Here is a 16,660-nt window from a genome sequence, read left to right on the forward strand (position 1 = left end):
CAACTGGCCCAGTGCTCAGAATCTTTGTTTTCTTGATGTTCAACTTCAATCCATATTGAAAGACTACAGTCCTTGTCCTTCTGCAGCCAGTATTTCAGATCCTCCTCAGTTTCAGCAAGCAGAGTTGTGTCATCTGCATAATATAGGGTGTTAAGTCTTCCTCCAATCCTGATGCCACATTCCTCCTCATAAAGCCCAGCCTCCCAAATGATTTGTTCTGCATATAGAGTGAAAACATCATAATAAATTATGACTAACACTGAGAAGGATGGGTATCACAGAACACTTAATTATGCTCATACAAAACTTATTCCTAGAGCATGAGATTGTTGTCTGAACAGAGCAAGGGAATATCACATGGTTTAAAGTCCAAAAAGGTGTACATCAGGGTTATATACTTTCTCCAGTCCTATTCAATCAGTATCCTTAGCAAATCATTCAAGAAGCTGGATTAAGGAAGAATATCCATCAGGATAGGAATAAGATTCACCAGTAACCTGCATTATGCAGATAACACAGCCTTGCTTCCTGAAAGTGAGGAGGACTTGAAATACTTGATGCAGAAGATCAGTGACTAAGCTTTCAAATATATTGCATCTCAATATCAAGAAGACAAAAATCTATACCACTGGACCAGTAAGCAACCTCACCATGTTGTTGTTGTTGATTGCTGCTGTGTCGAGCATCCACTCATAGAGACCCTATAAACAAAGGCCTGAAGTCTGTCTATATCTATCATCATTTCTCCAGGTTCATAGAGTTTCCAGAGGCATGAACCTTCCAAACCTGAATCAATCTGAGAGCTCCACCAAACAATGCCCATGATGGATAACCAATTACGGTGTTTGAGAAAAGATTGAATTGCCAACAGTCTCATCTTACTTGAATCCACAGTCAACACCCTTGGTATCAGCAGTCAGGAGACATTGGAAAAGTCCACTGTTATTACTGAGCAATGATGTTAGTGTCAAGACTCTGTGGTGCCTGATTCAGGCCATGGTCTTTTCAATAACTTGCTATGGATCTGAGAACTGGACAGTGAGTAAGGATGGCTGAAAATTGATACCTTTAAATTGTAGTATTGAAGAAGAATACTGAATATCCCATGGACTGTAAAAAGGACAGATATGTCTTGGAAAAGGTGCAGGCAAGGTTGGTGAAACATCATCACGTATACTTTAGGCGTGTCTTAAGAGAGGCTATTTCTTGGACCCTCAACCAGATGAATTGACGCAGTAGCTGCAACAATGGATCAAGTGTGTCAGAGATGATGAGGACAGAACAGGATAGGACAGGGTTCAGATCTGCTGTTTTAAGGTGACTGTGAGCCATACTCGATTCAGGGGCACCTACTACCAACATCTTTATGCAAATTCTTGACACAAGTACATGAGTGACAAGAACCTCAGTGATTTTTCTATTTTGAATTGGGTTCAGTATAATCTTTTAATGACTTGACTTTCTTAATCGTGTTTCTCATGTTAATTACTGTAACTTCCTCTTTCATTGACAGCTAAATCTCTTTACTGGATGCTTCACTTCACTTAATTAGCCTCTTTTGTGAGTTAGTTTCTGCTCTTAGATATTTTCAAACCACTTTCTAATCATTATTGTCAGTGGAAACACCAGTTCATTGTCCTTTTATCCTTCTAATCCTTATTGATCTGTCTAGCATTAGACACTATTGACCACCTCCTCCCTTGTGAAATGGACCATTCTTTTGATATATACTGCCTATTAAGCCTCTGAACTGTCTTCCATCACCCCCTCTCATTCTTCTTTCTCATTCATCTCTGATTATAAATATGCACCACATGTTACAGCCTTCTTCCTCCATCTCTGTCTTTTATCTCGTGGAGATTTCATCTCCTCTCATAATTTTGCTAGCCATCTCTATGCCAGTGATTCCAAAATAAAATTATCTACCCTTGAATTTGCCCTTAAGTCTTTTTATTTGTATTTTTGTTAAACTGTATCTGAATGCATTGACTTCATCTCAAACCCCATTTCACTAACTTTTCCTTCAAAATTTGGTCTTTCTTTTTTTTATTGTCTTCTATTGAGACCACTATTACTTGAAGTATGAGATACATTTCCATTTTCTGAAGTCATCTGAGATAAAATCTTAAGTGCTTCTTTTTCTTACCTTTCATTTTGTTTATATGGTACAATAATAGCTATTCAATCCCCACATTCTTCTCCCTTCCATTATTTTTGTCATAGTCTTATTCTGGGTAATTATGGCTTCTTCCCTATATCTTTGTTGTTATTGTTTGCCATCGAGTTGAAACCAACACCTAGCTGACTCTCCAGTGCATTTTCAGAGGCATTAAATCATCAGGAGAAGATTGTCCATCCTTCTCCCACAGAGCATCTAGTATACCTTTGTAGTAACTTTGTAATTGGCTTTACATGGTCAGTCCTTTCTACTAAAATGTCTGTACAGTTCGAGCTAGACCCCAGCTTTAAAACCTTGATATGGTCTCATTTTCTCCTTTTTAATATGCAGATTTCTTAGTCTAGCTTTCATGATCAAATCTTGCCTATACAGTGGTATCTGCGTTTTCCCTTTAGTTGATTTATATCTTTCTCATAGTTATTGTTTTCAGTAGAAGAATCTGGGAAGGAGCCAACATTTTGTTAGGAGCCCCTAATTGTTTTCTATATATCATCTTGGTTAATAAATAAGTATAACTGGTTTTACTACTAGGTTACAGATTAGATAACTTAGAGACAGAGTCCAAACCAAAATCATACAGCTCATGAGTTGGGAAGTCAGAATTGATTGATTACACATCTGTACTCTTCCCCCCATATTGTGAATTATCTGTGTCCATGTCATTTAGCCATTGTTTAAATTTGGTTGACCGTAGGAGTAGGATTGCTAGATCAAATTTTATCTACATTTAAAAGGTGGCACACATTGTTAAAATGCCCTCTAAAACAGCTCTGCCAATTTTATTCCTTTAGAAACACATGTTTAAAAAAAACAAAAAACAACACATGTTGATGTTATTGTTAGTGGTCATCAACTTAACTCCTGCTAACAGAGACCCAGTGAGCAACAGATCTGAACCCAGCTTGTGCCTTTCCTCCTGATCTCTCATGGTCAAGCCCGTTGTTAAAGTCACTGTGTCAAGCTCTCTCTTTGAGGGTCTTCAGAGATCTTTTGCTGACCCTCTATCTTGATGTCTTTTTTCCAAGGACAGACCTGTCTTGGCAAATTGTCTAAGGTGTGTGACGCAAAATTTCATGATCCTTTTCTCTAAGGAACACTCTGATTCTACTTCCTCCAAGACAGATGTTTGTTCTTTTGGCAGTCAGTGATATATTCAGTACTCTGTCAACACTACAATTCAGAGGCAGTCATTCTTCCTTATTCACTGTCCAAGTTTGAAGCCATTGAAAGTACAGTGACTTGCATCAGACACACCTTAGTCTTTAAACTGACATTCTTGTTCTGCAGCACTTTAAAGAGGTTGTTGATAGCAGATTCCCCCAGTGTAACATTTTTTTATGTTGTTGGTTATTGCTACCATTGGTGCTGCTCTTAGGCCCAGCTGGAATACATGGAAGTGACTATTTCCCAGCTTCAAACCGATACTGGATAGTGCTAGTCTTTCCCCAAGTTAAGACTGTTTTAAACTGCATTTTTATTCTAAGAAGATTGTCTCTTCTGGTTTATTGGCTTTATAGTGCTTCTTTTATTAATTGTTTATTCATACCATTTGGCTAATTTTCTGCTTTAAGAGATTGATGCTTTGATTACTGGTAACATGACAGTAATTCACTTCCAAGAGTGTTAATAATATTGCCCAGAGTAATTACCCAGATTATCAATTCTTTTATGGTATATTTTATTGTACATAATTAATTTTCTCATTATTATTTATTCTAATATTCTTTTCCTTATTGTCACGCCTTAAAAGTCCTTCTCTATGCGAAGATTAGAAAATGACTAGCTCATATTTCCCCCTAGAATATATATTGTATAACTTTTTACATTTAAATATTTTTTAGTAAAACTAAAATTCACTTTTGGACAATAAGGACTTAGATACATTTTTTATGAAATTTTCGAGTAGGTTTCCCCAGATTGAATAAATTTCTCTTTTTCCCTATAATGTAAAATACAGCTTTCATGTAATTAATAATCACTTGTGTAAGTGAGTAATATAAAATTATTTCATGTTGATCCTTATAGCAACTCATTTAAGTCTATATTTTTAATATACATATGTGTTTTTTAAGTCTTTCAAATAAAGATAAATCTTCTGAGGAAGTGGATTCTCCTCCTATGGAACATTTTTCTGAAAGCACCTGGCTGTCCTGGGCATAATTGCAGGCAGGCTAATTGTAAAATGAGCAGGTTTAGAAAGAATGGCTGTGGGGTTGCAAAGCAAGATGATTTCAGGACTTCTGTTCTTATTGCAGAAGGCAGATGAGAGAATAAGCACATGTGATGGGCCCGTGACACAAGTTGTTGCACCAGAGTCACTGAGCACTGACCAAGCCACAGAATTTTCCCTGAGCCCCAACGCAGCCGAAGAGGTAAGTCTTTGGTGGGAAGAAGCCACCTACTCAGTTATTTGGTCGTGTACCCAGAGATAATACAACACTTTGCATGTTAAGCCAGGAGTTCCCTGTGAACTTGAACTTCTTCATTCATATCAGATGAATGTATACTGTCAAACTGTAGAACTGGAAGATTTAGCATCAGATATTTATATTCCTTAGGAATACTCTGGGATAAGAAGGTTTTTGTTCATTGTGACATATAATTAGAAATCAAGTTAGCTCTGGTGGCATAGTCCATAGACAGTTGCCCTGTTAACCCACACAGTTCTAATCTACCAGCAACGTAATGGGAGAAAAGATGACTCGTGTCCTCCTGTTAGGATATGCAGTCGAAAACTAGATAGAAGGTCAGTATGAGTTGAAAATCTCTTGACAGCAGTAAACAGTTAAAAACTGGATGCACCTTCCATTGTGTGTTATCGACAGAAGCTGTTCGGCTTAGTAAGTGTTTTTGCTGCTATTAATGAACTATTAAGTCTTTTGCTCAGCCGTGTGAGTAATTAATAATAATGATGCAGTGGTGATGATGTTAACAAAGTATATAGTGAACAGTTATTTGCCAGGCTGTGAGATTGACATTGGTTATCTCCTTTAAGTCTCACAAAAGTCCTCTGAGCTGGATAGTAGGGTTCTCCCACTTTAGACATGAATAATTTGAGGCTCAGAGATGCTAAACAAGTGGCCCAAAGTCATATAGTTGGAAAGTGATTTAAACTCCATGGCCTTTCTGCTTGTGGATTTATAACCTGAACTCTTAGTGACTATGCTCTAATAGCGCTCTTACACGGATTTGTCTGCATGTATGGATCTCTGTTGACCCAGTAAGTAGTGAGTTACATAGCTAACTCAAAGGCAGGTGGTTCGAATCTACCAATTGCTCCATAGAAGAAAGATGGACATTTTCTTCCCCCTGATTTACAGCTCTTAAAACCTAGGGCAGAGGCAGTTATGAATTGGTTCCAACTCCATGGCACATAAAAACAACGTTGTGTTTGCTTACTAAGGATTTTTGCTGCAAGTAAATCCAGTAGATTTATGAATCAGATGTAGATGTTTCCTTTCACACAGCAGAGATAGGCCACTTTTGGTTATACAGGAGCTAGTGAAGCACTTTAGGGAATCTCCAAACCCCATGCCTCATGGTGACTCTCCTTCTGGCTTTTAGTCATGGACCCACCCAACCAGCGGGAGGGGAAACTGGTTTATGCACTGAGGCCAGGTAGCCCTGTCAGCAACTGTGTAACCTCAAGATCTCTTTTATTCCAGAGGTTAAGTGACTTGGCCAAATAAGAATGACATTTTTTATAAGATTCTGAATCATCTTTGACCCATAGTGCTTTGCACAAAGAATACATAGTTGGCATGCTGTTGTGTTGTCCCTTGCCATCTGTTTCACTATGATGCTCAGTGACCCTGTGAACAAGAGAGCCAAACCTTGTCCTGTCCTGTACCATCATCCTCTTGGACTCCATTGTACTCAAACCCATTTGACAGTCACCATGTCACAGTTAGTATGGAAATACGTGACGCGCAAGAACCCGGACTTCACAAAATCAGCTCCTGTCGCTCCTCTGGAGCTCAGCTGTGTGTGCGGTGTTTCTGAGTGGACACCTTAGGTATGGTAGGCAATTTATATTTTATGATCCTGGAGGAGACATGCAGGTGCTGATAGAATTGTATGGCAGATATTAAGGAGTGAATGCAAAAGGTTGGTACTTGATTATGGAATGTACTATAACCAGAAAATTAAGTTACATTTTGTTTCTCAGACCACTTATGTGTTGCTGTGGAAGTGAAAGCAGTATGCTGTTTACTAACTGTAATATTGCCTTGGATGGGTGAGGGAGGGTAGAATTACATCTTGGGAAAGCCTCCATTTTCCCATCTATACCCCAGAAATAATATTAGATTTGTTCTAAGTATTAATTGGGATTAATCTTTGTAACACAAAGTTATGTATTATTAATTTACAGTTGTCCCTAGAGGGGACATAATTCATTTTAATATAAGATACCCATAGTAATTTTTTTCTTCCAAATGTTTAAAATGATCATGTGTCTATTTAAATGATTTCTGATTTTATAATTTGCATCTGCCGAAGGAGTGCTTATTTGGAAAATATTTTTAATTCACAATGAAAAGATCACAAGTATTGTGTGACATTGGGCCCGAGCTTCTCAGAAGCAGCTTGGTGAGATGGGAAATGTGTGAACATCATATATGCTTTGATTTGTTTGATGATGCAAAGTGACTGCAGATTAACCTGATGGCTTCCTAAGACCACTTTCACTAGTGAATTTCTATAGTCAAAAATTTTTTCTTTCCACCTTTGGATGCTTTTCAGGTTCAAAACCTAGCAAATAAAATCTAGATTACTTATCCAACTTTCTTGTTTCCTCATTAGTCTAATGAGAAAGAGAAAGAAACTAAAAATTAATTTCTCCCATTCCCTCAAAGTGGACGGACCATTCCTAAGAAACTTTCCATAAGCTGAAGTGGCGTAAAGGGAAGCAATCATCATTAGTTTATATAGGAAACATTTTCAGTGTTCCCAGACCCCAAAAATCACCTACTGGTGGCCTAGTGGTAAAAAACTATGTTGCTATCCTGAAGGCATGCAGTTTGACTCCACCAGCTGTTCCTTGGGAGAAGGATGGCCAGTCCCCTCCCATGCTATCAAATGCCTCTAAAAAGCTATTGGAGGGTCAGCTACAAGTCTGTTCAAACTCAGTGGTGCCGGTTGTTATGTGCCGTCATGTCACCTGCAACCCATAGCTACCCTATGTGCAACAGCTCTGAACCCTGCACTGTCCTATGCCAGTCTTACTGACTCCAACACACCTACTCCCATTACCCGAGTTACCACGTTAGTGCATCTCATCCAGGGTCTTCCTCTCCTGTGCTGTCCCTCCACTCTTCCAAGCATGTTGTCCTCCAAGGACTGGTCCCTTCCTGGCCGTGTGCCCAGAATATGTGAGACAGAGCTTCAAAATCCTAGGAAACTTGGTTTCACCCTCTCTAAGATCTGATTCTTCTCCAGCACTACAACTCAAAGGCATCAATTCTTCTTTTGTCATCTTTAGTCATTGTCCAGCTCTCTGATGCATAGCAAGGAATTGTGAAGACCATGGCCTAGATCAGATGCACCTTAGTCCCCAGACTGACATCGTTACTCTTTAGCACTTTGGAGAGGTCCTGTACACAACCAAAAATAGTGTTAAGAGACACATTTCAAAGCCTTAGTAGTTTGATGCTGAGATGTCGTTTCCAGGAAAGGACCTTGACAGCACCATTCTCACAGCCCAGGATGAACTCTGCCTTTTTAACAATTTGCTGGAAAACATTAAGTGCTAATTTCTCTCCCTTCCCCCTTTATTTTATTATTTTCCAATAAAAACAAAAATGTTGTGGATTTTTCAGTTAATGAAACAGATATTATTAATGCTGCCTTTTGTGAAAGCAAAGAGGCACACAGCACACTTTCAAAAAATCAGAGGCTACCTGATCTCTCATCTTACAATGTGTTGCATATACAAGGTTCTCAAACAGTATTTTTAAAATAATAAAAGGTAGATGGCCAGTCTGTTCAAGATATTTGTGGTTGATTGCCTTTGGGTCAAGCATGACTCCTAGCAACCCCTTGAACAAAAGGCCTGAATCCCTCTACGACTATGACATTTATCAAAGTTCATAAGAGTTTCCGGAGGCATGTTCTTTAGGAAGTGAATGCCACTCCTGCTTCCAAACCCGTCATGGTATTTTATTGTTATGTGCCATTGAGTCACCAGCAATGTATAGCAACCCTGTGTACAGCATCTCTGAGCCCTTCCCTGTCCTGAGCCAGTCTCAACTAACTCTGATTCACCAACCTCCATTGCTCCAGTTACTGTATAAATTCTTCTCATCCGGGTCGTCCTCTCCTGCGCTGTCCGTCCACCCTTGCAAGCATGCTGTCCTTCAGTAATTAATCTCTTCTGATCATCTCCCCAAAGTAAGTGAAGCAGAGCTTCAAAATCCTAGCCTCCAAGGAGAGGTTTCACCCTCTCCAAGACAGACCTATTTGTTTTCTTGGCAGTCCATCATATGATCAAGACTCTTCTCCAGCACCACAACTTGAAGGCATCTATTTTTCTTCTATCATCCTTAGTCATTGTCAATTCTCTGAAGCATAACAAGTAATTGAGAGGACCATGGCCTCAATTAGGCACACCTTTGTATCTACACTGACATCATTGCTCTTCAGCACTCTGGAGAGGTCCATGACAGCAGATTTTCCCAATGTTAAGAGTGTTGATTGTGGATTCGAGCAAGTTGTAATCACGAAAAACCTCAATCTCTTCTCTATTATGGTGTTACCAGTTGACCCCGTGGTGAAAATCTTTGTCTTTCTGATGTTAAGCTTCAATCCATATCGAAGACTACAGTCCTTGACCTTTTGCAGCAAGTGCATCAGGTCTTCTTCTGTTTCAGCAAGCAATTTAGCCCCCCCCAAAAAAAAAATTAATCCCAAAGTCTTAGCCATTAAAATACAGCAATATTGGAAACGATGCATCAGATGACTAGAAATTAGTATTCTGCAGGAAAAATCATGTGACTTGCTTCTTAGATATCAAAGTTTAAAAGAATTGAAACATGTGAAACTAAGTAGTCACTTAACTGTGTGTGTTGTACAGACAGAATACAAGACAAGGGAAGGCTCCTTACAGGTGATTCTTGAGGGAAATTCTTTAAAATAGAACATTTAAAGCCAGAGAAAAACATCATTTTTTGCAGAAAGTGGAAGATAAGTATTAAATTAATAGTTGGCCAAAGGAATTACAGTTATTTTTGTTCAACTACCTTACACAGAACACACCAGTGTAGGGGGAAATGAATGTCCTTTTCCTGTCCTGTATGTTTTTACCAATGCTGTTGATTTTGTTCACTTCTGCTACATATCTTAAACACAGTTCGTAGTAAAATTTGTTGTTGTTGATTGCCTTTGAGTTGAGCACAACTCATAGCGACTCTATGAATAAAAGGTCTGAAGCCTTTCTATAACTATCAACATTTATCATAGATAGTAAAATATAGTCAGTGAAAAAGAAGGTGGTCCTCAGGGAGCTGGACTGACACAGTGGCTTCAGCAGTGGGCTGAAACCTGGCAAGGGCTTTACGGATGGCCCGGGGCCAGTAGTAGTTGTTTCTGTTCCACATCAGGTCAGTAGGAGTAAAAGCCAACTCAGGGACCTGTAAGAATAGCAACAACTAGGGGAGCTCTGGTGGCCTAGTGGGAAGAAGCTGCAACTACAATCCCAGAGGTGCACGGTTCGAATCCACCAGATGCTCTGCCGGGAAAAGGAGGGACAATCTCCTCCTGTACCAGTCAGATCTGATTTGACGGTACACTCACACACACACACACACACAAAAATTTAAAAAACAAAAGAATAGCAACAACTATAAGTTTGTGAGCAGTTCTTGTTAAAAGTCTTGTCTCTTGGTGAGAAACATTCATTAAGCATTAATATGTAGATAACAAAATATTTTAAATAAAATATTGAATAAACCAATAGAAGTACCTGATGCCCAGAATGTTATTGTTTGCAAAAAAAAAACAGCTCCCAAGTTATTATTCTAGAGAAATTAAAGAATTTCTCTCGAAGAGTCAGTATGCTTTCAGTGTTCCCAAAAGAATAGATGATGTAGTGAGAAACAAATATATATCTCTGCATTAAATAATTTTTACCTCAAGTTGAAAATAGTGAACTGACATATTCTAGTTATTATATATCTGAGTCATTTTTTTATTTGATAAACAATCCAGTTATTTCCATTTAAAAAGAATTTATCATCCTTTTGTCGATTATACCTAAATGTTAAGTGTCCAGAAGGTAGAAAATTGTTTTAAGGATTCTCTCTGAGAAATAGGGCCTAAATGTATAGTTTATCTCACTGAAATTTACTACTGGACTCTCAGCTTAATTAAAATAGGGAGAAGTTCAGGGGATTAGTACCATATATGTTTATATATAAATTTATATATTGGTTGTTGGTTTTAGATGACATCAAGTCAGCTATGACTCAGAGTGGTTTTTATCTAAATACTTAAGCTGATATTAAGTTAAAAATAGAGGATGCACTGTATCCCAGCCAGTATGTAAAGTAAAAGACAGGACGTGTGTGTGTATGTGTGTGTGTGTGTTTGAACAGTGTGCACAGCAATGTAAGCCTTGCTCAATCATGTGTCACACAACTTTAAACACTGGCCAATTCCCTGAGATGTTTCAGACACACACACCCACGCCCTCACTTACACTCTCACCTGTCCCTGGGGCTTCCCTGCTTAATGAACTGTGAGGCCGTTGACTTCCTCTGTGCCCGGGAATACTCTACCTGTGTACATGCAGATCGGCTGCTTGGAAACCCGTGGCACCAGGTCACGTGAGAGGAGTTGCTATGAGTGTGGAGGTACATTTTTTCCTTCTCTTTCTTCCTTTGGCCTTTTTCGCTCTCACCCCCATCCACCCCTCCTTATTTTTTAAGCTGAGGAAGTGCCGCAGGTTCATAAGTTTTTGTACTCTTAAATCTGAAAACGTTGGACTCCAGACTTTTCAGTGTGGGATTATCTTTGGCTTTATTTTAGGGTACCACACCTCCTATCAAGGCTGCATCTTTGAGCTTTCCTAGTGAGCAAGGAACTTGGGAGGCCAAAGTGGAGGAAACAAGGCCTGAGCCTGCCGAAGTCCTCCATGTCTGCAAGAACCAGGTGGCCGAGCTGGAGCAGTGGCTCGCCCAAGCCAGTTTCGCATTTGAGCCGGAAACCTTAAACCCGGGCATGCAGCAGGTGGTGGAGCAGCAGCTGGTCGGCTGCCAGGTAAGGCGGATGGGTCAGAGTTCGTGGTTTGCCTCTTCCCAGTGCTGAGGGCCTTTTTCTTAAAGTAACAGTATGTTTCTTTCTCTTACCTGACTACTGCAGTGATCTTGGTATTTGGAGAGGTTCTTTGAAATAATTTGTGAAAGCAGCACACTTAAGAAAACAGTAGTCCATAAGAGGTCAGACTCTAGCATGTAAATCCTGGGTGTAGAGTCTGGAAAATATTAGGGCAGCTCTTGGACATTTTGATGAATTAAACGAGATAAAGCATATAAGGGAGCTCTGGTAAGAAGCCACATTGCACCCCCAAAGGCAAGCAGTTTGAATCCACCAGTTGCTCCACAGGAGAATGATGGGCAGTCTCCTCCCGTGTGATCTACTGCCTCTGAAAACCCACTGGAGGGTCAGCTATGGGTGGGTTCTGACTCAATGTCACACTACAACAACAAAGCAGAGATAGCAGTGTCTGTTACATAAAAATGCTCAATATGTTGGCTGTTATTTTCATTCATAATAGCAAGTACTTGGAATACTCATTCATCAGAAATGAAACTGCATGTCCTGATTTGCAAGAGTGCAGATGCAGCACAAAAACGCATTGCTGACAGTTTATAACTACTACTGTCATTTTTGCCTGAGTGGACTGTAATTTCCAATTGAAATGATACTACCTACTTCACACTCATTTTTGTTTGAGGATTTTTTGGAATCAAGACCTACAGAAACAAAGAGATGCTTTGTCATCCCTACAAGTACACTGAGCAAGGAGCCTCGTTAGCATTATTTTCTTACATTTACTTGTCTCTGTGTACAGGGTAGGATAGGATAAGACAGGACAGGATGCTCGGGGTCACCCTGTCTGACTGTCCATAGTGAAATGAGTGTTTATGCGTATGTGTATGCTTTGAAAATTGGATAAAGTTAACGTAATACAGTCATATAGGGATTTCATTAATAGATAGTTCTAAAGTGATATTGATCATTTAGCCACAGCCTCACCTCATAATTATGTCATTAAGTATAGTTCACAGTCTGATTTGATATTTGCGACTACTAATCAGAACATGAGCGTTATTTCTGTATGCACAGGGCTTTGCTTTTTAGAGATTAATTGGCAATTGACTTGTATTTACCTACTCTACCTTTTCTAATGTTTTCCACATGATATTCAGTGCCTGGTAGAATGAAAGTTTTCATTTAGTGAGGAAATACTCCTTGAATTCCCAGGTAAATGAGCAATAACTTGCTTCACTGCACCAAGATCTTAAGTGAGTGTCATTAAAATGTACCATTAATTTGTGTTCACATAGCTCCATAGAGTTCACCATGTGACTTTCTGTTTATTACATCTTTGATCTTCAGAAAAACACTGTGTAATGCTGAAGGGTTCTATTCCCATTACACAGATGAGGAAGTGGAGGATGTGTGCTATGGGGGGAAAATGTTGAAAGTAATATAAAAAATCAGAGTTAGTCTTGAGAACAAAACATCAAGGCATGTGTGAAGTCCCTGACTCCCCCATGAAGGACAGGGAAGGTAAATGAAGTGTCCTTTTGGGCAGGTTGCTTTATTTGACCCAGAACTGGCGTTGGGACCTGAACTTACTTCTGAACCTGCCTAGGCTTCTCTAACATTGTCTCATCGAGGAGACATTTCTTTTTAGTCTAGGAATAAACCAAATAACTTCATATATGACCCAGTACTACAAAGGTTGACAAAGGAAATGATTTCATCAACACTATTGGGATAATTAGATATAAAATGGAGAAAGAGAAAACTAGGCCCATGTCGTATTTTGAACAGATTGGAAGAATTAACTATAAGCCACTAGATCATTATAATGAGGATGAAACATGGTAATCAGTCTCCTCTACATTGTTGAGATAATAACTTTGGACTGTTGAAGCAATGGAAAAAATTACAAAGAAAAGATTTCCAGAATAATGTCAGAGAAATAACTAAGGCCTTTCTATAGGTACATGACTACCAAAATTCATCATTTATATACTTGCAATCACCATAGTGCATGCAATTTAGCATGAAAACCTATAAGACACTTTAGAGTGATCTGTAAAAGCACTTAAATTCACAGAAAAAGAATTTACTAGGGACACACATGCAAGAAAAAAAATTATATTAGTAAGTAAATATTTGTGAAAAATTTTTAGACATGATAATTTAGGGCATGTAAATTAAATAGCTATTGTCTTGTTCCTGCATTAAATTGGCAAAATTATATCATTCTGGCAGAGGGCTAGAAAAAAGAAATCTGCTAATGTCGGTTTAGGTGACTGTTGTAGTTACGTTCCTTTGAGTCAGCTTTGACTCACTGGATCTGTGAAGAACAGATTAAAATACTTTCCTTTTCCTGCCTGCTTTTTATAATTCCAGGCCTGTTGAATCCCATTGTTGTAGTCACTGTGTCAGTCTGTTATTTCCCAGCATGCTTTTCCCAAGCACTGACTCCTGCTGACAGTATGCCCAGAGTATGTGAGACAAAGTTTCACGTCACTGCCTGAAAGAGTACCCTGGTTGCACTTAACCCACAACACATCTGTTATTCTTCTGGTTGTCCATTCGTTGACATTCATTGATAGCACCACAGGCCATGGTACATATGATATTCTTTGACAGCACCACAGTCCAAAGGCATCAGTTCTCCTTCTTAAGTCCTCCTTATTTTATTACCTAACTTTCAGCTGCGTAGAAAACAACTGAAATGACCATGGATATTCTTCCTCTTTAGCACTTTACTGAGGCCCTTGACAGGAAATTTTTTTTCTCATTTTTTTTTATTAATTTTAATGAAAGTTTACAGAGACTTAGGGTTTCCAGTCATTCATTGTTACACTTTTCTCCCTGCCCACCCTCTCCCCCCAATTCATTTTTCTCCTTGATAAGTAAAAGAATAACTTTTTCATTGTTATGCAGTCCCTCCCCCCCAAGTCCACTGCACTGTGCAGCCATCATTCTGGACTCCTTTCATGACAATGATACCTAATCAAATATCCCTTTTAAACAGTTTTGACAGGAAATTTTGCTCAATGCACTGTCTTGAATTTTTGACTACTGGTGCCTAGATGATACAAATTAGTTACCCTCATCTACTCACGTCAGTGCTGGTGGCCTAGTGGTAAGGAACTGTACTGCCATCCCAGAGGCACATGATTCGAAGAAGGGTGGCCATTCGCCTCTTGTACGCTTTACTGCCTCCGAAAACCTGCGGAAGGGCCAGCTATGAATCATTCCTGACTCAACAGCACACACAACAGCTTACTAACAAGGGTTTGCCATTCCAGCCACTCTGCTTCATTAAGGTTACAGTCCAGAAAATCCTGTGGAGCAGTTCCGCTCTGTGACACAGTGGGTCCCATGATTCAGAATCAATTCAGGAGAATGAGTTCGGTTTGGATTTAGTGGTCTGGAAGCTTCATGTGGTTATAGGTTTACAGAGGTCAACTTTCATCATACAAAATTCCCATCTCTTTGTTTACCTAAGAATTATTTCTTAGGCCTTTACTTTAAATTTACCCTTGCAATATAATCCAAAAGGGAAAAATTCTTTCTGGCCATATACAAACATGAAGAACTGGAAACCATCTAAAAAGGTAACAGTAGGAAAGTTGGTAGGTGAATGATGGTGTATCACCTTACATCTATTAACATGGTAATCTTGAGGCAGATGCAGACATATGAGAAAACATAATAAACATCTACGTGGGAGAAGCAAGCTTAGAAAAGGTAGCAGGGAATGCACGTAGTTCTCTTCATAGAAAATGTGTTTTAAAGATAGACTTTTTCCGTAAGTCCCTCCCAAAGAGTTGAATCTGCTCTTAGTCACGCACTGAGCTTTTGCTCAGATGACCACAGGGCTTGAATGTGAGCGCAAATAGGAATGTGGGTTGCTGAACGTGTGTGCCCAATCTTTTAAGCAGCTGTGAATGCTAATATGCGTGGTCCCAGCCAGCTGGCATGATGTTTGGAGCTCTAGAACCCGAGGAGATGGCAAACGATCTGCTGAGGAGGACTACAGTGACAGTGACTAACTGGGAAACCAGCTAACCTCTTTTAGCCTTGTGTATAAATTGGCCAGTTTTATCAGTGCCTCAGTGTTTTTAATTCCCATTAATTGTTCTCTGATGTCGTTCAGATATTTTGGAGGTTTGATAAAGAGAGAGAAAAGGGCAAGGGAAGAAGGGATGCTCAAGTAGTGCTGTGATACTTTTTTTTACTATTACATGACACTTAAATCCCTGTAGAAAAGGTTTATGTTAGGAAGGTGGAAAAAAGAATAGTCAAGAGTTCTGTTAATGAACACCAGAGGTTCTTTCCAGACTTACTCCCCCATAAGACAGATGGATTGCTGTATGCAAAGCACTTTTCTGCATGTCTGGGAGAGCAGAGAGAATTCTCCCAAAAACTGCCTCCTCCTCTAAGGAAGAGGTTTTTCTACAATGGTTAGGTATTACCTACTTACCATTATTATTGGTAGTTCAAAGTTAAATTCAAAAGAATAGTTTGCATACTAGTTCAAAAGAATAGTTTTCATACTATTAAACAGACAACTTGAAGGAGTATACATGTGGCTGGGAAATATGCATATGCATTTCCTTTCCCCAAAACAGACAATTTAAGATCGTGGGCATGACTATAGAGAAGTTACAATAGGCTGTGAGGACCAAACAGATGACTTTCGGACATTTCAACCAGTTTTGCAGGTTGGAAGCCTAGGATATCAAATTTTTAGAGCCAAATTATGTTTGAATAACCCTGAATTTATTGATACCACCCTATCACTTTCAAAACACAGACTGATGAGAGCTCATGGATTAATTTACTGACTCAACCGACTGATCCTCGGAGGAAAATTCTATTATTGTCCCTGTATTACAGGTGACTGGTGAAGTGGCATGCCGATGCAAATTAAGGTTCCCAAGGTTATTCACCTGCTAAGCGGCAGAGCTGAGACCTGAGCCCAGGTAGTCTAGTTTCAGCCATCTGTGTTCTTTACCGACGTTGCTGTGCTGGAAGGAATCCTGGTGGTACAGTGGTAAAGCACTCAGAAGCTGACTGAGAAGTTGGCAGGTGGAACTCATTGACCCTGGGGAAAACATGTGACAATCTATTTTTATAAACTTATAATCTTTTTTTTTTCATGTTTTACAGTTTATTTTATGTAAGCAGGGACAGTCTTTTCTATGACAATACAGTTAACAAGAATCAGAA

The 16,660-nt window shown here is 39.2% G+C and overlaps 1 protein-coding gene across 1 annotated transcript in view; it reads left to right on the forward strand.

Annotated features, from left to right (window-relative positions):
- SYNE2 (spectrin repeat containing, nuclear envelope 2) overlaps positions 1-16,660 on the forward strand; it is a 342,029-nt gene that overhangs the window by 195,380 nt on the left and 129,989 nt on the right. Inside the window, exons 64-65 of the mRNA XM_006891797.1 lie at positions 4,435-4,551; positions 11,204-11,434. Of these exons, the coding sequence (XP_006891859.1) occupies positions 4,435-4,551; positions 11,204-11,434 (348 nt within the window). The remainder of the gene's footprint in view (positions 1-4,434; positions 4,552-11,203; positions 11,435-16,660) is intronic.

This window comes from Elephantulus edwardii, unplaced genomic scaffold, assembly GCF_000299155.1.
Source record: "Elephantulus edwardii isolate Elephantulus edwardi_28Jun2011 unplaced genomic scaffold, EleEdw1.0 scaffold00104, whole genome shotgun sequence".
NCBI classification, from domain to species: Eukaryota; Metazoa; Chordata; class Mammalia; order Macroscelidea; family Macroscelididae; genus Elephantulus; species Elephantulus edwardii.